Source organism: Furipterus horrens, unplaced genomic scaffold, assembly GCF_987537825.1.
Source record: "Furipterus horrens unplaced genomic scaffold, mFurHor1.1.pri manual_scaffold_3, whole genome shotgun sequence".
Classification (NCBI taxonomy): domain Eukaryota; kingdom Metazoa; phylum Chordata; class Mammalia; order Chiroptera; family Furipteridae; genus Furipterus; species Furipterus horrens.
This window is the reverse complement of record NW_028327173.1, coordinates 204055029-204079769: the sequence shown is the minus strand read 5'-3', so window position 1 is coordinate 204079769 and position 24741 is coordinate 204055029. Positions and strand designations below refer to the sequence as shown.

General features: G+C 54.3%; 1 protein-coding gene across 2 annotated transcripts in view; it reads left to right on the top strand.

Annotated features, from left to right (window-relative positions):
• The window catches only part of ITPK1 (inositol-tetrakisphosphate 1-kinase), a 136316-nt gene that overhangs the window by 25181 nt on the left and 86394 nt on the right, over window positions 1–24741 (top strand). For both annotated transcript variants that reach the window (XM_090271330.1, XM_090271331.1), the window contains exon 2: window positions 8949–8973. In XM_090271330.1, the coding sequence (XP_090127456.1) occupies window positions 8949–8973 (25 nt within the window). The remainder of the gene's footprint in view (window positions 1–8948; window positions 8974–24741) is intronic.

Genomic DNA, 24741 nt, shown 5'->3' with positions numbered 1-24741 from the left:
AGGCGCTAAAAGATGATTCGGACCTTCTTGGACAGGGTTCTCCCTCCCCCCTGGGTTCCAGGGAGGGAAATGTCAGCACCGGAATTCCTGTCATCCCCCTTTCTGCTGTAGCTTACCTTGCTTTTTAGGCTGATGGTAAATAACTGCATTCCTGGGAATAAGAAACCGGCTTGTGAAGGGAACAGACTGAATCATTAACGGGCTGAGTCATGGGCCCTGAGGCAGGAGCCTGACAGCTTGGAGGTGGTGGGAGGCTGGAGTCAGCCCTTCCTGCAGCCCCTGGGTCTCTCCTGCTCCTGGCACACCCCTCCCCTGCCCCTGCAATTTCCGGCTCATCCTTCATTAGGAGAAAGAAAAATTACAGTGCCTGCAAGAGGGTAGGAAAAGCCTTAAAAAGACGTCCAAGTGGAGGATTTTTATGTTAAAAGGTGAGGGTGTGTCGAGTGCCATTAAGTGGAATTTCGACATTAGCTTTTAGATGAAAATTTGGGTGATTTCCAGTCTGAAGGGGTGACGGGGGGTGCAGCAGAACGTGTCCGTGGGTAATCTCCAGCGCACCTCTGCCTCCGTGTCCCCATCCTGAATGTTGAGGGGGTGTTCAGGGTGCCTCTCCAGCAAAGGCCTCTCAGCCAGTCCTGGGGGTTCGCTTTCCTCCAGGAGGTGCTGGGAAGGTGAGTCACTTTCTCTGCCTTTTGCCCGCATCCTGGGTTCTTAGGAGAAGCCTCCTCCCAGGCCCCTGTGGACTTGATATGGGTCTGAAGGAACACACTGACTCAACACCATGGCTGCCCTGGGTACCCTGTGGCCCACCTGCCTCCTGCCTGCCCAGGTAGGGCACCTAGTGTAGGGGAATGTCTTCAGGCAGGGGATTTGGTGACTCTCCCATCAGGAAAAGGGTGCCAAAATCCTGTCCCCACCCCTCCAAATAAAAAGACATATGGCGGTTTCCAGTTTATCTGGTTCTTTCCTGGAGCTGTCCAAACAACTCAAATGTTTGTGCTGGCTTTAAGATTCTGTTCATATGTTTCCTTTATATTGGGTCACTTCAGTTTCTGACACTTAATAGGAGGAAAATCCAAATTATGAAACTTAACAGCAGGTGAAGCAGCCTGCCCAGGAAGCAGACCAGCAGGGACAGCTCAGGATGGGAGCCCTGGCCCGGGGAGGCTGGGACACTCCGGGAAGTGCTTGCAGACGCCGGCCAGATGGGGGGTGGTCTGTGGTGGGCACAGGACGCTTAGTGAAGAACACAGTCTCAGCCTCGGGCTCACGGTTGGAAGCAGGCCACAGAGCAGCCTTCAGTGTCGGGTGGCTGAATGGCTAAAGAGCCGACGTTGCTGCCCTGGGAAGGGACCCCGAGAGCCTCTCTGTGAGAATGGCCTGTGAGCTGTACTTGAAGGATGAGCAGGCGTTTGCCAGGGAGGAAGCACATTCTAGTAGCGGGAACAGCTTGGGCAAAGGCACAGAGTTGTGTCTGGCCTAGGGGTTTTAGAGAACAGGGTCCCTCATGGGAGGGTTTGATGAAAGGAGGGACTGGTACTACCTCCCACCGATGCCTTATGTACTGTACCTCCAAATGCCGTGTGTCAAGTATTATGATAAGAATTTGGGGTGTAGCCCTGGCCTTTGTGGCTCAGTTGATTGGAACGTAATCCCATAAACCAAAAGGTTGCGGGTTCAATTCTTGGTCAGGGCACATGCCTAGGTTGCAGGTTCGGTCCCCTGGTCAGGGTGCACATTGAGAGGCAACCGATCAATGTTTCTCTCTCACATCGATGTTTCTCTCCCTGTCCTCCCCTCCCCCTCTCTCTAAAATCAGTAAGCATGTCCTTGGGGTGATGATTAAAAAAAGCCCTGTTTGCTCAAGGAGCACTTATCAGTCAGGATAGGCCAGGTTAGGCTGCAGTAACAAGCAGCCCTGAGAGATTCGCAACAAAGGTTTATTTATAGCTCATTCAGAGTTCACTCTGGAGCTGGGCAACTCTCCAGGCAAGTGTCCTCCCTGCAGTGGTCTTCTGTATCCTGCACTTCTTAACCTTGGCACTATGGACAGTTCAGGCCAGGTAATTCTTTGTTTAGGGGGCTGTCCTGTGCATTATAGGGCCTTCACCTTCTGGATGCCAGTAGAACTTTTCCCTAGTTCTGACAAAAATGCCTTCGGGTGTTACTAAATATTTGCTGGGGGCAGAATTGCCCTGGGTAAGAACCATTGCCAGCTGAAGGTCCTCTTTTCTCCTTTAAAAAAAAAAAAAAGATTTTATTTATTTTTAGAGGAAGGGAAAGGGAGGGAGAAAGAGAGGTAAAGAAACAATGATGTAAGAGAGAAATATTGATCAGTTGCCTCTCATATGTGCCCTGACCTGGGATTGAACCTGCAACCCAGGCGTGTGACCCAACTGGGAATCGAACTGGCAGCCTTTCGCCTTGCTGAACCAACCCGGGTCCAGGCTGAAGGGCCTTTTAATAGTTCCTCTCTGGTTCCCAGCCTGGCTTCATTGCCACCCAGCCAGATTTCTTTGTAGGAAGCGGTCTGAACTGAGTTTGGGAATCATCTGTGTCCTCATGCTCCCTGTCTCTGAGGTCCAGGAGGACTGGCTGCATGTTGGGCACTGGCAGTTGAATGCTTCTACTTGGAAGTGACATTGGCCAAAGTAGGGCACATCAGTATACCTCACCTGGGGGTGGGGTGTCCAGGGCCATGGCCAGGAGGAGGAGAGCTGCCAGCACTGTGGCCACCGCTGATGTCCCTCATGGGGCTTTCCCAGGCAGCCTGCGTATCTGTGCTTAGTGCTGGGGTGCTGTGGCGTGGGGGCTCCGGGGGCGGGGGAGTGAAGGAAGGCTCCTAGGGAGCTGACCACGAGTGTGGGCTAGGTCGTGGTGCTGGGGTGGCACCCGAGGCAGCGGAAACAGTATGTCCCTCTGCATATGCAGGTGACAGAGGAGGCCTAGCCACTATTCAGGGAGTCCCAAGTCCTTTGCAGGGCAGGGAGAGATGGGAGGGGGATTGCCTGCAGGCCTTGTGGGTGCTGTAGGGACTTCGTATTGGGGCTTCAGAAATCTGGTGACTACCAAAGTGTGCTATAAATGGCTTGGGTGGGAATGCGCCTGGTCACCGCTGGCATAATTACACAGTTCCCTCTCTAAGTGGAATTTAGCTCCGGGTGCAGAGGCAGCTCCTTTCTCCTTGCCCATGGGAGGGAGCCTGCGTTTCCGGGTCGATTCCTTCTTGTGACCTTGTTCCTTGGAGGCCTGACCTGGCCTCCTCCACAGCCGGGTGGTCCTGTGGGCCCCCTTGCAGGGGTGACTTGCCTCTGCTGTGGCCAGCCCTCAGCTGTACCCGGGTGGGAGAAAGTGGCTGCAGCCTGGCCTCTTGCGGGAAAGCAGTCTGCACGCAGGGCCCTGTTTGTACAGACTTCACTCTCCTGTGATCGCTGCTCTGCCTTCTCTGACTCCTGGACGTCTCCCAGTTGTCACTGGACACGCTTTCCTCGTTGGTCGGAGGGGACCTCTGTCCTCGGCTTGGCTCTCTCCCCGGTACTGATGCACCGTGTCGCATGCTTCACTTGCCTGTAGCCGTGGGGTCTCATACCTGCCCAGGAAGGTCCTGTTGGTCTGGGAAAGTCATGCCCATTTAACAGAGGTGAGAGCTGAGACGCAGGGTGGCTCAGCGACGCGTCCTGTCCCCGCTGCTGGGTTTCATGGGGCCCTCCCGCAGACCTGCTGCTCGGTGGGGGTCCAGGATAACCTCCCTGATGTCATAGCCAGTGGCCTGTGTTGAGACCTCTTCATTGGGCTCCTTTGTCATCCCCTCTCTCTGCCTGCGTCAGGTCATCCAGGGTAACTTCTGTCATTTTCAGGAACTGGTAGCCGCTGTCACTTAAAGAGGATGTGCTGTGGTAAGCAAGATAGGCCGTGGCCAGTGACAGCAGCTCAGTGTAAACTGGCGGCAGCAAAACTTTGTGGCTGCAGGTCCAGAGAAGCCCGGCTCCAGGCCGGCTGGGTCAGGGCCTTGATCTCTGGCGAGAGAACGCTGCTGGCCTTTCCTCCTGGCACGACCTCAGGAGTCTGGCACACAGAGGCCGCGGTGGCTGTGCCCTTTGTGCTGCTGATGCTATAGCCCCCCAGGACCTGTCCTGGGAAGGATCAGGGCTGGCCTGGCTTGGGTCCCACACCCATCCCAGAACTGTGAGGTTCCAGGTCACCTACTCACCCTTGGAGGGGGTGTGGCCCCTCAGTCGTTTGATTGCCCATCAGAGTCACATGGGACAGAGGAGGGCAGAGCAAGAGTAACAGAAGCTCAGAGTCCTGGTGTGGGCCCAGCAGCCCTATGGGCTGGATTCACTCGATAGATAAGGAAACTGAGGCACAAGGTGCAGTTGGGTATGGTTCCATGTTCTCCTTTGGGGACGTATCTCATGTCTTCCATTTCTTCCTGTTGCTCAGACAGTCCTGAACTGTCTGCTCAGCTCAGTCCGGGGCCTCTAACCACCTCCTGGCACCACCACGGTTGAAAAAATGGAAAAGTGACGGGCTCACACCTGCACCCAGAGTGTGAGCATCACAGCCGTTCCTGGTTCTTTCGTGCCCTTTACTCCTGTCCCCAAGACCTGAAAGGACTGTCCCTGAATGAAACCCTTCCCCTTCCCCTTTCCTCCGGCAAATCTGGTCCTGCTGCCAGTAGCACCGGGAGTTGCCCCAGTGGACTAGCAGCTGTTCCCGTCCCTGGCTGCTCCTGAGCAACACCCGGGTGCTTGACAAACCCCAGACTCCCCTCCTGCCCCCCACCCTGCCCCTAGACCTCTGGAATCAAGAGTCTTCAGGACTGGACCTCAAATGAGTATTTTGACAAGCTCCAGTGGTGATTCTGAGTCATCTGCCCTGGCATTTGGGATCCACTAGCCCACGGGGTAAAGGCCAGACTGTGCTGTGACATTGCCGGCTCTGCAGCCTGCCTAACCTATGTCTTCGATCCCACTTCTCATCACCCTGCTGCCCTGTGGGGAGATTATGCTCCCACACCCCCAAACATCTTTTGGGAAGTGGGCACTCCTCATGTTATTCATCTTTAGCTTCTCCTCCCCTATGTCTGTCTGTAGTTTCTCTTCAGTTTTTGTCCAAATGGCAAATGCTGCCTCCTCCATGAAGCCTTCTCTGATTGCTCTCCTGAAAGGATAGTTTGTTTTATAAATGAGTATTTTATATTTCCCCTGGCTGTGCTCTCCTTGGACTTGGGGGGAGGAGCACAGTGGTTCTTTTGCAAAATAGATCCTCCCTTTGGTGGTTATCCAGTTTTTGGAAAAATAGGTTTATATTTATGAGTTGTGGGGTAGACCTCTTTTCTAAACTTACTGATATAATACTTAATCAAGAAAGCAAGAAAGAGTTTTAGAGCCTGTAAAATTCTCCAGGTGTAGGTTTTAAATACAATTTTTAAATCGTTTAAGTTTAAATTTTATTGTTACGTTTTCTTTTGTTTTGGGAGCAATATCTGTGCTTATAGAAAACTAGAAAATACAAGAGTATAAGGGGAAAAAACCCACACGTCCCCTGACTGCTGCAGCCACAGCTGATACTGCAGTGTGTTCCCGCCTGGTCTGTTTCCCAGGTACCTGAGCCTGTAAATGGGGCTTAGAATCCGACCCCAGTGTTCCCACGTGTGACAGCCCGATGGCCCTGGCCTGGGTGTTATTTCAGCTGCTCTTTGATACTTGGGAAGCTTTCCGAGATAAATCCCGAGCTCTCTGCTTCCCTTCATCAGCCAGTCGGTCTCCTCATGTCGTTATCAGGCATGTCCTTTATGCCAGGAACTGGGCGTGCTGGCAACTAGAGTTTTACCTGTCATTGAAAAGATAATTCAAAAGAAGTTACTCCTCTAGTTTTTGAGATTATATTAGAGGCCCATGGTGTAAAGGTCAAGTGATGCAGTAGGGTACAGTGAGAAGGAAGTCTCACCCCGGCCCCAGCCACTCTTGCCTTTGACAAGAGGCCACCCTGTGACCATTTCCTTGTAGTACTTTCAGATTCATTCTGTGGACTGGATCTTGCGCGTGACCCAAATAATCGTAGGGTGCACATGGGGTTTTACAGCTTGCATTTTCACATAGCAGTGTGTCAGGGACAGGTAATGCTTACATGTGCCCGGAGCACTGCCTTGGTCTCCTGAGGTGCTGCCTGGTCCTCTTTCAATGTGGGTGCCCCTTCTGGGGGGTTCAGGTCACTGCTGGTTTTCTGCTGTCACAGACAGTGTGGCAGTGAACAGCCGTAGCCGGAACACTTGGCACGTATTTTCGTGTCTGAGGGGGGGATCCTGGAGTTGGGGTTTCTAGGAGGAGCAATGAATCACTGGACAACCAGCTCCCTGGTTTCTCTTTCCTTCTCTCCCCTCCTGTTGGGAAATGAAGGCTGTGGATGTCCTGTGTCCTGCAGGATTCCTGATGAAGAAGGGAACCCCGCATGTTCACGTCGTGTTTTCCTGCCCCCTCCCCGTCACCCCATTACACGTGGCCCTGGAGTGTGGAGGGCAGGCTTGCCCCAGCTCGCTCAGCTTCCGTGCTGTGCAGGGCGTCAGTGCGGCGGGCACTCGGGGCGCCTTAGGTAGTTCACGTGGGGTGGCCTGGTGTGGACAGGAAGGGGAGCTCAGCCCTCCTTTGCTACCCGAGTTGCAGTTTCCGCTGTTCTTGGGGCTGTGAGCTACAGAGAAACTGCTCTCTCTCCTGGGAGCCCCGCGCCCCCTCAGGTTTTCAGCCTGTCCCCTCTCAGGATTACTTTGTTTCTTTCATGTTACAGGTTCCATCTGTGTTCAGAGTTAGAGACCTGTTTGCTTCTGGGTCTGGGGGAGGGAGCGCTGTCTCGGGGGGATGTCACACGTGGACGGAGTGGGATAACTGCTGTTGTCGGCTTCACAGGGAGAATGGCAGCACACGGGGTTAATCTGGGTGTCGCGGGCGTTAACTTGGAGGGGAGAATCAGGCCCTGGCGGGAGGCTGGTGGAAGCCCTCTGCCCCTGGCATGGGTCACGTAGACACACCCTCTGTCTCCTTCTGTGTCCTTGTCTTTCCCATCATGCGGTCCCAGTCTTGTCATTTGGAGCTTCCCCGGGGACTTCTCCCTCAACCGTTCAAGATTTCCGTCCAGAAGCAGCAGCAGAGGCAGGGGTGAGGGGTCCACTGATCGCAGCCTGGCGAGTTACGGTCACATGCCAGGTGACCGTGGCAGCACTGTCACGGGTGTTCCTGTGGGGCCAGGACAGCCTAGAGTGAGGCTGGGCTCAGGAACGGGGTGGTAGTGAGCAGTGACGGGGGTGGCACTGGCTCCTGGTGAGACTGCCTGTCCCCCTGCTCTGGGCTTTGGTGGCCCAAGGTTGCCCTGTTGTGTCCAGTTTGTCCCCTCGTGGAATCATGGAAGCAGATGGATGTGGGCCACCATTCCTTCCAGAACTGCAAAGAAGCTGCGTGACGGTGTGGACCTGTGGATTGACTGCTGTGATGTTCAAGTTGGGTTCCTTGGGGTTGGGGATTGGGGGGTGGGGGCTGGGCACCTCCAGAAGGATGACCTCATTCTTGGTGTCTCACGGAGTGGCTTCCTTGTGAGGTCCCTGTCCTTGCTGGCTCTCAGATGGCGCTGGGGAAGGAGCCACCCAACAAATGTCAGCTGTGCTGTGTGAGGCCAGGCCCAGAGGATTGCCCGGGAGCATCGGGAGCATCGGGCCGGCTCCTCCCTTAGCCTGGGAGCCCCCTCCCCCAAGGGCCCCCCAGAGTGCCAGCAGGCCGGGCCCAGGAACTGAGTGAGCCATGGCTCACGCGTTATGTTTGCAGAGCGTTGGTATGCCAGGAGGGCACTGTCTGCTCCAAGGAAGGAATGGGGGCAAGTCAGCTCAGTCCCTGACCTCTCCTGGTCACCGCCTGCCGGCGTCTGTGGGAGGCCCCGCCTTTTCCCCAGGAAAGTACACGTGGCACAGTGCTTGGCATGACGTCTGTCTGCCACATGGACCCCTGTGCCTTCTCCTGCACCCAGCCCAGTGGCAGCCCATCGATACTCTGGAACAAAGGGCTGAGATGGTGGTACCCCGAGTTCTCAGTGGCGTTCGGGCTCTGTGTGGATTGGGGGAAGGTGTTATGGGTCAGGACTGGCTTCTTGGGGGCGTTTGTGTCTGAGCTGAATTTTAAAGGCTGGGATGGAAGGTGGGGACCAAGGTCGGCAGATGTGACCCAGCCCTGTAGTCCTGTGTGCCTGGAATCTCAGTTGGAAGGTGGAGGGTGGGTCAAGGTGAGTGATTTGGCAAGGGAGCCTTGGTGTGCTCTGTGGGGACCCCCACCCCGCGACGCCCTGTGCTGGGGTCGGTCAGGGCACTGGTGGTGGGGACCAGAGGCCATGGGGCTTGCGGGGGACAGAGGGTGACAAGGCCCAGGCTTGGGTACTATTGGCGAGGGCTGAGAGCGTTGAACCAGGGACAGAGGGTAGCAGGGTGTCCGTGGGGGCAGCAGGGAAGGACTGAAGGTTTGGGGGCCTCCTGCATGAGGCAGGGGGTGGGCTGGAGTATGACCAGCTGGGGTGGACCTGCGGGGCCAGGCTGTGGGGTGTGACCCGCTGAGGGTGGTAAGTGGGGGGGGGGTGTCTTGGGCATTCAGGCTGGAGCTGCGCTGGCAGAGGCCTGCCCGGGGCTGGGGAGGCGGGTGGCTGACTGTGAGGACAGCAAGCGGGGGTCTCTGTAGGGCCGTCCAGGTCCTTCGAGGGAACCCACCCTCTCTCTGCCAGAGGGTAGCTTTGAGGACCAGCTCGGAATTCATAGACCTTCCCCATGGAACGGAGGCCGTTCGGGGGAGCATGGCCTGAGAGGTACAGCCGTTGGCGCTCCTCGCCTTCCTGCCTTCAGCTGGCTGTAGAGAACATTCTGGAAGGATGCTCCCTGCCTGCCAAGTAACCTGTGTTTTCTTTGTTTTCCTCCACAGGAAGCGAGGGATAGAAGTCGTGCAGGTGAGTACGACCTTGCCCTCACCATCTTTCAGGCCAGGGGCCCCTCAGCACTCTGCTGTCCCCTCTCCCTGGGGTCTAGGTGTCGGCCTCTCTTCATGCACATCTTGTCTTTAAGGTCTCCCCAGGGGAATCTCCACGATTTCCTCCCGGGCAGAGCCTGGGGTGGGGCTGGCTTTGTCCATGGAGGGAGCTGGCTGGGCGAGAGAGGGGGCTCTAGGTGGGGGTGAGGGTGGACAGGCATAGCCGCCCAGCAGATGCTGGGCCCTGATGCCCCCATGGTTTGTTGAGCCCCCTGCCTTGGCTGTCCAGCCCTCTGGGGATGCGCCCTCTTCTGTGGCAGACCTTCTCATGATTGGCATCATCTCTAAGACCACACGTGTTCCCTCTGCCCCAAGTCAGGGTACACACCTTCCCCAGTGATACCCTTTTTTGATGTCAGGCCACATCTTACCCTCCCTGTGGATCCCTGGCTCCTGGGTGGACTGAGTCAGTGGGGGTTCCTGACCCCCATGTTGCATCACCAGGGGTGGACTTGGGTCAGGTGCTCATTGGCTGGAGCAGGAAGGAAGGTGGTGAAACTGGAAAAGCCGGTGTTCATGCTGCCTGTCACCTGTCAGACCCAATCAGCAGAGACAGGGATTGAACCTTTATGGGCGCTTTATGCAGATGGTCGGCGATCTGAGAAGACAGCAGGTTTGTACCCTAACAGGCTGTCGTAAATTCCACTATAAACGGACCCTTTTTATAAGGAGAAGAGAAGTGTAGGTAAGGGGTTTGGAATTCAGGGGAAAAGTTAATCAGATAGAAGCTCCAGTGTTCTTTCATCTGTGTCCTGGGTGGTGGTCTTTATCTGTGTCCTGGGTACCCCTGGAGCACAGTGGCTCAGATACTGCCGTGCGTGCAGTCCTCCTGAGGTGGGACTGCTTATGGTCTCCTGGAGTCAGGTTGGGGCATAATGTCAGTCCCTGAAACAATGGCTTCTTACATGCATTGATTACTAAGCTTATTAGCTATTACCTTGAAATTAAGCTTTTTCCGTCATATGAGTCCCTCACTAGAGGGAGGAAGAAGGAAAGAACGGAGGGAGGGAGGGAGGGAGACAGGGAGGGAGGTAATGAAGGAAGGAGAGAAGCTCTCCTTGGCCTGGAGCTGGTGCTGTGGCCCTGAGGTAAATGCACAGGCCTGATAGCACCCATGGGTGGGGTGGGGTGGGGTGGGGTGGCGAAGTGGGATGAACTAACTCTAGCACCCTTGGGCACAGGCTGCTGAATTCTTCCGTCTGGCCGTCCTCTTCTGCAGCTTGTGGGTTGAACCTGCCACTCGGAGGCTGAGGTTTGTTTGTGGGGAGGAGGCAGTTCCCGGTAGCCTGCTCATCAGCTCAAGAGTTTTCATCCAGGCTCCCTTGTCTCTGCAAAGGTGCATGATCTGCCCTGAGCTTTTCTGTGGCCGTTAATTTCTCCATCCAGGGGGAAGTCAGAATTCCGGAGTGGCTAAGAAGTTTGCCTTCGGGGCCATTTCTGATTGATTGGTAGCGATTGCCCCTGGAGAATTCTAAATCTGTGAATGGCTGAGGGCAGGGATTGATTGATAATGCCTGTAGAGGGCAGAGGGGATTCGGTTGTATGTTTCTCATTCTGGGGCTAGGCGTCTCAGGTCGTTCCTGGCCCGGGATCCTTTGGCTAGTTTTTGTCTCTTAGTCCTTTCCAGTGGTTACTTTGGAGTCCCCGGACCCTTTGCAGATGCCCTGTACCCACCACCAAGGCCTGGACCCGTCCTTGGAGCTTAGCGTGCGAAGCACCAGGCGCTTCCCTGAGATTAGCTCCAGCTTCGAGATTAGCTCCAGCTTCGTGCCAGGGTCCACAAGGACATTTCTGTTGGGAGCCGTTTTTAGGGGAAGTGACTTTATATTTTTAAAGATTTTATTTTTAGGAAGGGGGAAGGCAGAGAGAGAGGGAGAGAAACACCGATGGGAGAGAGAAACATTGATCGGTTACCTCGCGCACGCCCCCAGCCAGGGGACCTGGCCCGTAACCCAGGTGTGTGCCCTGACCGGGAATCTAACTGGTGACCCTTGACTTTGCGGGATGATGCCCAACCCACTGAGCCACCCTTGGTTAGGGCTAGAAGTGACTTTACATGTTCACCAACAAACACTGCTTAAAAGGGGAAAAAATGTGGCCTTCCCGTAGTACCTGATTCCTGTCCTTGAAAGATCACAACGTGGCAGGTGGGGAAGGGAGGGACCTTGGCGCTTCGGGGTGTGAGGCAGGGTATGAGCAACACCTGGGGTCAGGGTTTAGACTAAAGCCCTTAACTCACTTAGTCTGCGGGTGGAACTGGGGACCGGAGCCATCGTTTTAGAATGTACCAGGCAGAAAGTTATGAAATCTTTATTGATGTATCTGCTGTTCATTTTGGTGATGCCTTGGGGGAGGAAGTGGTGGCTGGGGACCACAATGAAGCCAAATGGATGCTTTCCACACTGGCATCTAAAAATAAAACCCACCACGACACCTCTCTGTTTGCTCTTGCTGGCGTCCCTGAGTGTTTGGAGTATTTGAAATTTCAAGACAGAGAGAAAAGCTCTTTGCAAAAATTGGAAGCGAATCCACTCAGCTGGCTTTTCAAAGTCAGCCAGGCATCTGCGCCAGCTTCCCAGGCTGGTGGACCGCCGGATGCTGGAGATAGATGAGCATTGGGCCGGTCAGTAAATGTCAGCGACGGAAGAGGGGGAAACAGGCATGCCACCTGCCACCGCCCATTATTTCCTGTGTCAGGTGCCCTGATGGGCTCTCCCGTTTTGTGCAGTCCCCTGGCGACCTGGGCAGTGTTTTCATGTCTGTTCTAGAGATGAAGAAACAGGCTCAGCTGCTGTGGCTTCTCTGGGGGAACTCCTCTGGCAAGTGGTTAGAGTTGGGATGTGAATGCAGGTCTGTTTGTCCCCTAAGCCTGGTGGTAATAGACTGCCCCATGAACTAAATGCTGGCAGGCCTGTCAGTGCCTGGGAGTTGGCTGCTATTGAAAAAAGGGCGTTGGGGCCTCTGGTCAGGAATGTAAACTAAAACTGAATAGGCCTGCGGTGTTTGTCCCTGTCACGGGAGTTATTTCTCCTCCTGCTATATAGGGAATGGCAGGAGCGGCAGTATGAGTGTCTCACATTTGTTGGGTACTTTGGGATGCCAGGCATTGATGGCATTTACTTAAAAGAAGCGTGTATGTGTGACCTGTCCAAGGTGGCGGCGGGAGCACATGTAAGAAGTCACTTGTGCAGCTCCTCAGCCGCCTCGTGTTCATTCCCACGGCTGAGCTGCCGGGGAGGGAGCTTATACACCGTCCTCCCGGCTGCCCCTTTCGCATTGGTCCCCTTCCCACGTCCACATCCTCTACAAGACGCCTGGGGTCACGGTTCTGGCTGTGTGACCTCGGGCCAGTTGTCTGACCACTCGGTGCCTCAGTCTCCCCACCGGGGTCCTGGGGTTGTTGCTAGGACTAATGGAGTTAATTCGGGGAAAGTAGTAGGTACGGTGGCTGGCACACAGGAAGCTGCTTATCTACCAGAGAATGCATGCTGTCATCATCAGGTGTGAATCTGGCGTGTGACATGGGACACAGAACCTCTGGACGTCATTCCGCTGGATATTGTGATCTTGGGGCGTGTGAGGGACTTTGAGTTCTTTGTTTGCAGTGAAACTGAAAGAGCACTTGATTGAGTGGTCAGTGGATAGGACATCAGCTGGTAGGACATTAACAGTAATTTTTGATCATTACTATAATTCTTGGCATATAACTGAAAGAATTCAGAGGATGTGCTATGATAAATCTATTTAATCCTATTTGTTTATTTGAATGAGTGCTCTCAGCACTTATAGCTATAAAAATTGAAAAATAGAGATAGAACTGATAATAAACTCAGTCTTATTCTAACAATAGGTAATGTCCATCTGTGGGTGCATGAAGCAGTTAAAAAATTTTCCATTCATCTCTTCTAAGATGTGTTTCTAACTGCATTTAACATTTTTGTGTTTATTACTTACATAAATCTGTAATATATTTCTGTTGTATTGATCAGTTATATACTATTAGTAATTGTGATAACAAATATGTTGAGAAGAATACTTTTGACAGTTTTATACATGAAATTAAAAAAATTAAAATATTAATATACTTTATTATTATTACTATTTTTGCCTGGTAGTATAATAGAATATTCAGTAGAAGGCCTTCAAATGGAAAACACTGATGTGGATTGGAAATTGGAGAAGGCAGCAGGAACACTGCTAACTTTCCAGGTGTTTTTAAGAAGAGTCTGTTCTGTACTTTTAAGATGGATGATGGTTGATCTCAAATTGCTATGATATTTAGATTCCATTGGATCCATTTAAAAGAGAAATAGTAACAGTTTTATTTTGAAATGTTAATATTTACAATATGTTGGAAATTACATCCTCTACAAGTATTTAAACTTATGATGAGAAATCTTAGATGTCAACTTGAAAATGTGCAAATAGAAACATAGCTTTAAACATTTATTTCGGAGGTTTAGTTTGAAGGTCATTACCCTGTTTATGTCTCAAAATCAGGCTCTGAGGCAGGTGCCGCCTCAGAGAGGGACAGCGCCAGGCTCTGAGGCCATCAGGCAGGGCCCCATGGGGGCTGGGACACTCAGACTCTGGGGCCTATGTGTCTACAGAGACCCAGAAAGGCCTGGGCAGAGGGCTTGTCTGCCGGCCGACTGGCCTCCCTAACCTGGGTCTGTTAAGCCAAGTGATGCTTAATAGTCAGGAAGACGTGCTGGCCTCTGCTCCCGTACCGTGAGGCCCCCCAGGTGAGGCCGAGGCTGGCAGGGCCCAGACCAGTGGAAGTGCAGCTCTATGTCAGTGCTGGGGCTCAGGCTGGGGCACAGGACAGAGGGGACATGGGCTGTGGAACAAGATGTCCCTTACCCCCATGTCCTGAGAGGCTACCTGCCATCATGGTGATGGTGTAGGTACCTGTCCTGAAGGTGATAGTTTCCGACACGTGTCTTGGAAGTGGTAGTCTGCAGGTCTTCTTCCTCAGTTTCCTCCTCTGTACTGTTGTAATGAGGATGCTGACTCTGTCATAGCAGATGTTAATAGTAGGCCTCACTAAGCCTTTGGAGTAGGGCCCCTCCTAGCCGGCAGGTGTGGGTTGGCAGACTGGGCTCTCCTCGCATCAGTATTCAGCAGTCTTCCCTGGGTGTCTGCTCTGTACCAGGCTGCAGGGGTTGGGGATTCACATGGGTCAAGGCCAGGTCCCCTCAGCTCTGAAGTCTGCAGTCGGCAGCCAGAGGCCAGGGTGGGTGGGGATCACTGGCATAGGCCCAGAGGAGGGTCGTGACCCAGCCTGATAAGTCAGGAAGACTTCCTGGAGGAGGCAGGGAGAGCTTGGCTAGTGGCGATGAGCCTTGTCCCCCTGATAGAACCTCGTCGAGAGGCCGGTCCAGGCCCAGAGCCTGGACCAGGGCTTGACCTGCTCCCCAGGCTTTTGTGCTCCTCCTGCCCTGGAAACAGCTCGTTGCTAAAATGACCGGTTCCAAGCAGGGCACGGCCATCACTGCCCTCCACCAAGTGAGCCTTTATTAGAAGAAGAAAGCATTCTTTGGCTACTTGGGTCACGTGTGGCCTGGCAGGGCTCTGCTGAGAGCCTGCAGGAGGCCTGTGTCCGCCTCATAGGACATGTCCCCTAGGCGTGTTTTCCACTCTGACCTGATCTGTTGGGGAGGCTGTGAGGTTTCCTCAGCTCTGGTCTCCTTCGCCTCTTTCTAGCACAGCCCTGGACATGGTGAAAACCGTGGAAGAACATGTACGCACGGCCCTGCCCGCCCCCCGCCCCAGCTTGCTCTTCAGCTCATCTTTCCCCTGCTGTTTTCAAAGAGCAGGGGAGGGAGGGTGACTCTTAGCATCCGAGGGGTTGGTGCTTTATTCTAAAATGCAAATGAGCAAGCTGTAAGTGTGAGAAACGCTGTGGCTGATTATAGATTCGCTGTCCTCCTTCCATGCTCCTTGAGAATTCAGACATTACGAACCCCAGTCTTTGCAGCGGCCACTGCTCCCCAGGCTGCCCGGGCGCTCCCGTGGGCATGGGCCTTGCTTGGGGTCCCTCCAGAGCAAACTACTCAGGGAGGGGAGTTGGGTGGTGGATGATCAAGCAGGAGCGGAACATCAGGAAAGGACACACTGGGAGCAGGCCCAGGGCTGGCGGGCCGGGCCAGGCACTGGGGCTGGGGACGCGGGGATGGCTGTCCCCGGCTTATGGGCACGCCCAGAGGACGTGGGGGCCTGCGAGGACGTGGGGCCAGCACTTAAAGGGGGGAGTGGGCCAAGGGTGGGGAAGGCCTTATAGGGAAATTGATGCCTCTCGCTAGGGAATGAACTGGGTGCAGTTGTGGGTGGGGAGGTGAGGTAGTTGAATGTCATTTCAGGCAGGGAGTGCCGTGTGAACAAGGCCCCAGAGGCTGGGCAGGCGGGGAGGGCCTGTTGACCTGGAGTGGTTCAGAGGCTCTGTGGCCTTGGCCATGAGGGAGTTGGCAAGCGACCAGGCCATAGTGGGTGGCAGGGCCAGACCACAGGAGTGCCCGGTGAGTTGTTCATGGGGCCCTACGTCACGGGGCGTTGAGGGGCTTCCGTTGGGGAGAGGCGACTGCTCCAATTAGAGGCCACGGGTCAAGGTCCCGTTGGGGGGTCCCAGAGGAGGTGGTTGGACAAGGCTGGAGTGGGGGTCGAGGAGCTGGGTTTTCTGGTAGGAGGCTGGGGCCACAGCCAAGTGGGGGTGATGGGGTCTGGCAGGAATTCATGCTGAGGAGACAAAAGGCAGGGAGGTGCCTGGGTGGATGTGGGAGTGAGAGAGTGAGGGGTCCGTTCCCAGACTCGGGGTGCAGGAGGGGGAGCGGAGGGCGAGAAAGCTGGTGTAGGTAGGTGTGCTGAGTACAGCAAGGGAACTTCCGTCACTGCCCTCGTCCCTTGCGGCCAGAGGGCGAGCCACGTGGCTGCCAAGTGTGCTTCTTTCCAAGGATTATAGACGCTGAATTCTCTGTTAAGGGTTAAGGGACGAACTTGTTATTTAGGTAATATTTCACATGGTTCAAAAGTTGTTCTATGAGTTACGCAGTTAAAGGTGTCAAATGACTATCCGCAGCTGGCTTCCTTCTGCCTCCCGCATGCTCCCCAGGCTGCCCCAGGTCACTGGCCTCCGAGCCCTCCCTGGATTTTATTTCCACGTAATTGAAGTCCAGGTAGAGGTGAACATGCCTTCCTTCCATCTGCTCCCTCTGCCAGCTGCTCTGGAGCCAGGTGGAAGGGACTTTGGGAATATTCGTTGCTTTGGAGTTTATTGGGAGCCTGGCGTCCTTGTTGCTGAAAGAGCCCATGACCGCCATTCAGCCACTTCCTCATGGGCACCCAGGCGCGACGCGGATCCGCACCCCAACAGCAGACCCAGCACCTCCGGGAGGGTGACCCCAGGATGGGGAAGTTGGCTCTGCACAAACTTTACTGTGCGGTTGTTTGGGGCCGCTACTGAGGTCTGGGCTTCTGACTTGTGTGTGACCTCGTTTCCCTCATCTTTAAAACAAGGTGACACTCACCACACAGGACCTAAGACACCTACTCAGTGCTTAAGGAATGAGTTTACTTTTTTCGTATCTTCTGTCACGGACAGTGCGGCTTATGAGCGGGGGTGGCGGGGTGCATACAGCCTGGGAGTGAACCTGTGCTGTTTAGAAAGATCGTTGCTAGTGTAGAGAATGCCGCTCCCCGTTCCCCATAGGGCCACTTTGGGATTTCTATTGTGCGTTTTAGCTTCATTCCTTTTTTAAAGATAGATTTTATTTTGTTTAAAATTTGAAACACATTTTTAAAAAGCGCATTGGAAATTATTTTCATTCTCAGCCATTTACTTAGGCAGATATTTAACAAAGAAGTTTCTGCGTAAGCATGGCTGTCATAGTGTTTATAGTAATGATACGTGGGGCAGCAGGAGGACTCGCGTGCATTAGTTTCTCTCATTCAGATGTTCACAGCAGCCATTAACAGAGATCCCATTTTGGGGGACACGCCTTGGGAGCGTGCCTGTGAGACGGTGTTAAGTGCAGTCGACGTCCCTGAATGGTTTCAGTTCTGACCATTTCATTTTTATTCTCGAGCCTCCTGGGCTGCTGTTGCACAGACGCTGCCCCTGGCGTTTGTGCCGGTCTGCGTGCCCCAGAGGCCTGCGGGTCCCTGTTCTGGGTGTTCTTTCCCCACCTTGGACTGGCTGAGTCACATGAGCAAACCCCTAAAACAAAAAGAGCACTCCTGCCAGGGAAGCTGGGTGCCTGACCCCCAGGCACGTTGGGACCCCATCTCCCTGATGGCAGCGGCCTTTGGAGGGGAGCAAGCAAGCACTTGACGTAAACACCAGGGGGTGGAAGGGGCAGAGACTCTGCTCTGAAAGCAGCCGCCTTCTCTGGGGTTGGTCTGGGTGAGGCTGTCCAGAGGGGTGTTGCAGGGGTGTCGGCAGGGCCCCCGCCCGCAGCCGGCTACTGGGTAGAGAGTGCTGGCCCGTGGCCACTGGATCCAGACCCCCCGTTAAGTGGGGTGCACACTACAATAGCAGAGGCTCTGGTGCAAGGAGCGGGTGCTCATTTGCGTTGGGGGCCGCCTCCTGGGGCCCGCTCTGTTCCAGGGGCACGGGAAGGCCCTGGACCACACTCCGGGCCCGGCTGGTGCTGTGGAACGCAGGATGGGGACAGGCATTGCCCTCAGTTCCGCATGGCGGACCGTGAAGCCTCTCAATCCTTCGGTCGGCTGAGAAGCTGGCATCTCCCTCTCCGGGCCCCTCCCCATTCTCCTGTTTCTGTGTGTGCTGTTAGACCTGCTCAGGTGTCACCCTGCCCAACACCTTCCGGGCTCCCTCAGCAGTCCCGCCCCCTAAGCTGGGGCTGGCTGCCCGTTGACGTGTCCTGAGCCAGAACTTTCTTTTCTGTGTGAGGAGCGCAGGACGCAGCCCCGGTGTGAGCTCCATGCTTGCTGGGTGAGCACGCTGAGCCCTGTGCTGTTCTACGCAGGACAGGACAGGCTCTGAGGGCCGTGCGTGTTAAAAAGCCATGATTCTGCTTTCCTGATCAATTAGTATGTGCCCCTCATTGAAATCTTGGGAGATAAAAAGACAGGCCTAAAGATGAAAACGCGGAGATAATTATTAAAACAATTACTGTGGTATATTTTTCTCACTTTTTTTCTCATAAACTTACAAAAAATATAGGCTCTTCGTTACATAGTGCATGAATCCAGGCTGGGGTATTCTGTGTCTGCGGTTTTGTGACCTGCATTCAGGGGAAGGGCGGCCATCTGCTCGTACTGCGTAATCACCTCTGAGACGGGCACGTTTCCGCTGTCCCTGCGTCTCAGTGTCAGGAACCGCATCTCTGCTCTGGCGCCCCGAGTTTGGGAAGTTTCCGACTTGCTCTTTCTGACAGTGCTGCCCTGGGTGACTTTGGATGTCAGTGTTTGTTCCCATGTCAGTTGTCTCTTTGGACTGACGTCTGGAAGTGGCATTGCTGGGTCTAAGGCATCAGGGGCTCAGGACGTGGTGGGGCCCATGGCTTATAAGCTGCCTCCTTCCTACCTGCTCTGCGTGCACGGCTGTATCCTAGGCCGCTGACTCAGTGGTTGCTTCTTGCTGTGTCCCCATACCTGCCTGTGCTGGAGGCGGGGGGCTGGGGTGTGCAAGCAGCGTTGGCAGCAGTTGACGCCTCTGTAGGGGCGATTGTGAGGCCATCGCTCTGCCAAATGGCTCACAAGTATAGGGTTGGCCAAAACGTTGGTTTAGTTTTTTTTTTTAAATAAAAGACACATTTTTCATTTTCACCAAGAACTTTATTGATTTGAGTATTTTGAGCATGTCGGCTGTCTCCCGTTATTGGCTTCTGGTGGGTGGAGGCCAGAGGTGCTGCTAAACATCTTCCAGTGCATAAGACGGCCCCACAGCCAAGAATTATTTGGTCAAGATGTCCATAGTACCAGGAAACTCTGCAAACTAGTTTTGACACATTCAGTCACAGCACCTGCTCCATACACCGCACAAATCTTTTATTTTACTTTTCAGTTGCGTTTTTACCTTTCTTTAAATAATAAAGCGTAATATGCTGAAAATGTTGCACATCTTCTTCCACTTTCAATATTAAAATGGCTGCACAAAAATGCACCAGTTTTGATAAGTTTTTTAAAAAATGGGCACACTGACGTGACAGCTGTAACAATACAGTCTAACAAAATTGTTTCAAATGAAGTTCAAGACAACTAAGCACTACTACAGCCATCTTAAAGGAAAAAGACAAACGAACTTTTTGGCCAGCCATGTAATGGCTGATGTTGATTGAGCACCCACTTTGTGCCAGGCAAGATCAGAGGATTTACGTGTATTAGTTCATTTATTCCTTGCAGCAGCCTTGTGAGGTCCGTAGTGTTTTTGTCCCCATGTTGTAAACAAGGAAACCGAAACAGAGAGGTTAAGTAGTTTGGCCAACGTTGCACAGTAACCGAGACGAGGCGCTGGGATTGGAATCGAGCCTGGTTCCAGGAGGCTTATTTACTGTTACTAGTTTTACTTTCTATTACAGGAAAAAAAAATCTCATGACACACCAAACCAGAGAACATAGTTTGATGAGTCCCTGCATGCCTGTCCCTCAGCACGATGTACGTCAGCACGTGGTCAGTGCCCTTTCGTGCAGGCCCTGTTCCCCGCTGACGGTTTCCAGGCAGGTCTTCATTCTGTGGTCTCCCCTGTAAATGCTTCAGTGTGCGCTTCTGCGCAGTAAGGACCAGTGCTTGTTATTAACTCCTAAGTGGGCCATTCGTGGGGCCGGTAGGACCCTCCCAGGTGGTGAGACCGGCTTCCTGGGCCTGCCTCTGCACTGTGGGAGTTTCTGGCCTCTGGAGGTGCATGTGTTGTGTGGCACCATTTTGAAAGCTCAGGAAGTACACATGAACTGGGGAGTTTTCCTTATTCTTATGAAGGCTAATTTGCCATTGTAATTATTCTTAGAAGAGATGAGCTGCTTCTTTCATTAAGTTATTCAGACATGTACCTGGCTTCTAGGGTTCTGTATGCTTTTTTATACTCTCTTTCCCCAAAGGAGAGGTTAGTAAAATAGAAGTACACCAAGGCCGAGCTGCAGAGGAGGATGTAAAACTAATGGACAGGCCTGCTGCTGCTGGGAGGGAACGCCGCCGGGGTACTTCCGAGCTTCCCAGCGGCCAGTGCGTAAGGGGAAATGAGATTGGCTACCACAGAGGAAAACTCTTTAAGTTGTTAGGAGGGAGAGTCAACATATGCAGAAGATTGAATCTTCTTTCTGAAAATGTTGAGGAACCTTGTCAGTGCCACAAATAGGAAATCTTTGTCTGGACCTGGATGAAAAGGGAGAATTATAAGAAGCAGATGCAGGGCAGTCATGAGTCTCTCAGGCAAGGACATTGTACTTCGTAGGGGCCACTCCTGGACCCTAGCCCCCAGCCCCTTCTGCCTCACCAGCTCCTATTCTCCGATACCCTGTCCACCCGTAGCTTTTATGCTGGAGCCATCAGGACTTGCATTCCGCAGCCAGTAGCCTAAATAAAATAGTACATTTATGTCTGGCTGTGTCAAAGCAGCCAGTGCCTGCAGCCCCGGGCTGATGCGGGGGCTCGGTAGTGTTGTTCCGAACCCTTTCTCTGTGCTTGTGCCACAGTGTCCTCCATGCGGCGGCCTGGCTCAAAGCCACCTCCTCGCTGAGGATGGCTGCTGAGGCTTTAGGAAGAAGGAAGGTGGTGAGGGAGCGGAGCACCCCCTCGTCTGTTCTCATTAGGTGGCCTCCTTAGAAGTCCCAGCTTCCATGGCTGCCTGCACGGCCTTAGTCAGAACCGAGCATCCTGACATCTGGCGGCCTGCAAGCTGGCAAGTGTTGTCCCTTTACTGGACACATTGTCACCTCACATGAACTTGGGGTTCTGTTACTAAAGAGGAGGATGGGGAGTGGGCGTTGGGCTACATCCAGCTGTGTCCAGCACACTCGGGCTCTGGACTTTAATTTGGACAAACTACATGAGTCTAAGTGGGGTGTTGTGTAGTTGACTGACTGGGTAGGTAGATGAGCCAAAATGAAAGGAATCTCTCTTGTTCGGTTGATTGTCACCGGCAACGAGAAAGTCAAGAAACCAGAACTGTCTGCAGAAAAAATGCCATCCATCTGGAGAGCAGGGCTGACAGGGCTGCTTGTCCTGCTGGGGTGCAGTGAGGTCCTAGCTCAGGTGTCCTCGGGTGTCCCCTCCTGAACTTGGCACCCCGAGGCAGTGTCCGCTGGGCTTGGAGCAGAGCAGAGTTTGCCCTGGCTGGGTGCATTTGAGGTCACAGGCTGATTGACATCCTCCCGCTTTCTGGGTCTCCCTGGGTCCAGCCAGAATTGAGTCAAGGCATCGCCTCCAACGGGTGCAGACCCCCGACCCTGGCCACCAAAGGCTCCCTGCTCGCCATTGGCTGGGGGAGGCCCTGGGAGTCCTGTGTGCAGCTGAGATTTCATGGCTTTTCCAGAAGTCTGTGAACTCAGAGCTGTCACTTGGCTCCGTCTTTCTGCCCATTTAGCCACCTGACCTGCAGAATCCCCCGGCAGCCACTACGGCCCCCATCTTTCTCCGAGCTCTTTGATGTCCTGTGCAAGAGGCAGGCAGGGGCAGCCCAGTGGCTCCCCTTCCGCACGGGCCTGTTTCCCAGCACAACTGTCAGGCTGAGTATTTCTTTTCGAACTTTCTGTGGTGGCCTCAGAGCAGGCCCTATAAGGAGATCCCGGCTTGCACTGAGTCCGAGAACTTGGCCGTGGAGCAGGGCCCAGCCACCGCCGCCACAGAAGCCCCTTGGGAGGTGCTCCGCGGTCCGATGGGAATGGGGCGGGGGCGGGGGCCTTTGGTCAGGTGTCCTGGGGGAGCATTCAGGGTTCTCGGGTTCTCAAGAACGCTGGGCAGTAATCACCTACTAAGATCTCATCGGCGCTCTGAAGTGCCCACGTGACAGTTCCAATGCTGTGGTGTCTTCGGGCTGGGCTTCTGCGGACCAGCCCAGGTGACTGTGTCTGTGCCTTGTTTGCACCCTCACTTGTTGGGTGGGGTCCCTGAGGTCTGCCCTGGGCCGCCTGGCCAGCGAGCTGTGGAGCGAGGGCTGGGTTCCAGGGTGCACAGCGGCAAAGCCAGTGCCTTCTCCCCTCAGGAGGCTGCCGTCCTGGACCCGAGGCTGGTGACCTGGCCCCTCTGTAGCTGTGCCACCCTGGGCAAGCGGCAAAACCTCTCCCAGGCTCACCTCCCAGAAAGCGCTGACGAGGGAGGCGAGGGTGGAGGGAAGGCCTCCCTGGGGGCAGATGTGGGGCGGGAGGGCCCTCCCAGCAGCTCTCTGGTTTTCTTCCTCCTGAGATCACGTTAGGGGTCTTGGGGAGCCCACCCCTTGCTTGGTCTCATTTGGCAAAAATTTGGCCTCTGAGCCTCTTCTATCCCTGGTGGGTGGGTTTCCTGGCATGTGGCAGCCTCGGCTTACTCCCTTCTCCCCGCCTGGGCAGTACTTTTGCCACAGGGCCTGCCAAGAGGATATAAGTTATTTGCAGTGTTTTGACAGGATCATCAAAAGCCTGGATGGGAACGGATGCCTTTGGGACTGAGCTAATGGCCTAGGTTGGGGGCAGGGGAGCCTGGCCCAGGAGAGAGAGGGGACCTCCCGGGTGGGGGCTGGGGCACGTTTACTGAACTTTATAAAGGGGGCCCGGCCCTCCCCTCAGTGCAGGGCTTGATAAGATTGGGTGCCGACTGAGTGTCCCATGGTGACCATTTCAGGCTCGCCTTCATTAGAAACGCAGGCGTCCCTAGGCCAGCTCTGGGTCTCTCTTTTGTCTCCTTACTTTGTTGTCTGAGGCTGTAGTGCCCTCCTTTGTCTCATGGGAACGATGACCCATGACGGGGAGAAGATGAAAATCCCTGAGATGTGATGGCAGCCGGGCCTTGGCCTTGACTGTGAGCCAGTCTGTTCCCAGCATAGCCCAGGGACCCTCCAGCGGGGCCACAAGGGACTGTGCGCTGCCGCCAGCTGCGTGGAGCTGCCCAGAGGCCAGGGTCCCTGGCCAGAGCTCACCTCAGGCCTGTGCGATTCCCTGACCCTCCTGAAGGGAGTAAAGATGCCTTTCCAGAAGGTCCAGAAGGGCCTCCTCCACTGCTGGTGAGAGCGGGCATTTCCCCGCAGCCCAGAGATGACCGGCAGGACACATCACGGTGTCCTTTGGGTTTCTCTCTGTGCGTAGAAATAGAACACATTTATAGCTTTTAAACAAAACTGTTATCCTTTGTAATCTGCCGCCCACAAACACACTGAGCATATTGGTTGCGTTTCCCCTGCTGTAAAGACACCCTCCTTAGGCCTGTTTTCTGAGTGGCTGTGTGATAGTCCCTCTGTGGCTGAGGCTGGTGAATTCTCCTGGAGGGTATCGGCCACGGCGCTGGTGGTGCTGTGATGAGTATCCGGCTCTGCTCTCGTTGGGGCAAGCTTGTGATTATTTTGTTGAGCTATGTAAATAATAAAGCATTTATATTGTCTTTGACATTTATAAAAGTAATATGCGCTTCTTTGGGGAAAAAACACAAAGGGAATTGTGGAAAGGGACCATCGCTTTGCAGTTCTGCAGATAGAGCATCAAGCCGCTTCCTCCAGAGCTTGTCACAAGGTCCAAGTTCAGTGGTGTAGCTGCTGGTGTGGGCGGCGGCATCCCTGCCCTCTGGTCGCCAGTGCGTGTTCAGGGACTCGAGGGCTGGGACTGAGTGTTCAATGTCAAATGCCAGCTTTCGGGGTGGGGGCGTTGGGTGCAGCCCTGAGTTGGTCCCTGTAGCGCTTCCCTGGTGGAGGGGTCCCAGCCGGCTTTACAGGAGAAGTTTCTGTGTGGATGTGGGTCACGGTCCAGGGAATCCTGACCCCGTGACCAACTCCTTGTCATCGCCAAACCTGTGTCCCCATCTTTCTTGGCCATTTTCACTTTGATCTTGTCAGTCCTCAGAACATCTCTGTGAGAGGTGCAGATGGGAAGCTGATTCTCGTATCTGAGAGCACAGAGCTAGCAAGTACCAGCCACTGTGGTGTTTGAACCCAGATGGTGAGGGTGGTAGGAGGCTCTTTCTCATCAGCTCTAACCAGATCTCCCTGGTTCCCATAGAAACCTACTGTCCCTCCCTGAGGTTTCCAAGGTTGCCACGAATCCGGCCCCAATATGGTGCATGGGCCTTTGCCAGCAGAGCAGCATCACCCTCATTCCCAAGATCTGTTCCCTCCCCCAACAAGCTGCTGCTCCCCTGTTCCAGCCTGTGACCCCTCCGTCTGCCCTCCCTGCTGATGAGAAGGTCCCTATCCTGCCTGCTCAGCACGGCACAGGTGTCTGTCCCACTCAGGTTTGTTCCTGATGCTCTGATCCTGGAATGTTTCATGACCTGGACCTGTCCCTCTTCCTCTCAGCCAGGGACCCTGGTGGGAAGCAGAACTTCCCCAGGTGGTGTGGATGAAGTGACTTTAATGTGGGGACTGTTCACAGAGCTGGGGGCAACGTGAAGGGACCTGCTGGGGCTGGAGTGGCACTGAGAGCTGAGCTGTGGGAAGCTGTTACTGCTCCTGGGGCCCATGGGGTGGGGCCTGCCCTTGGGGGTCCCCCAAGCCCCTGCCCAAGGCGTGTTGCTGAAGCAGGGGGAGGCTTCGGCATACCAGTCTCTTGTCCC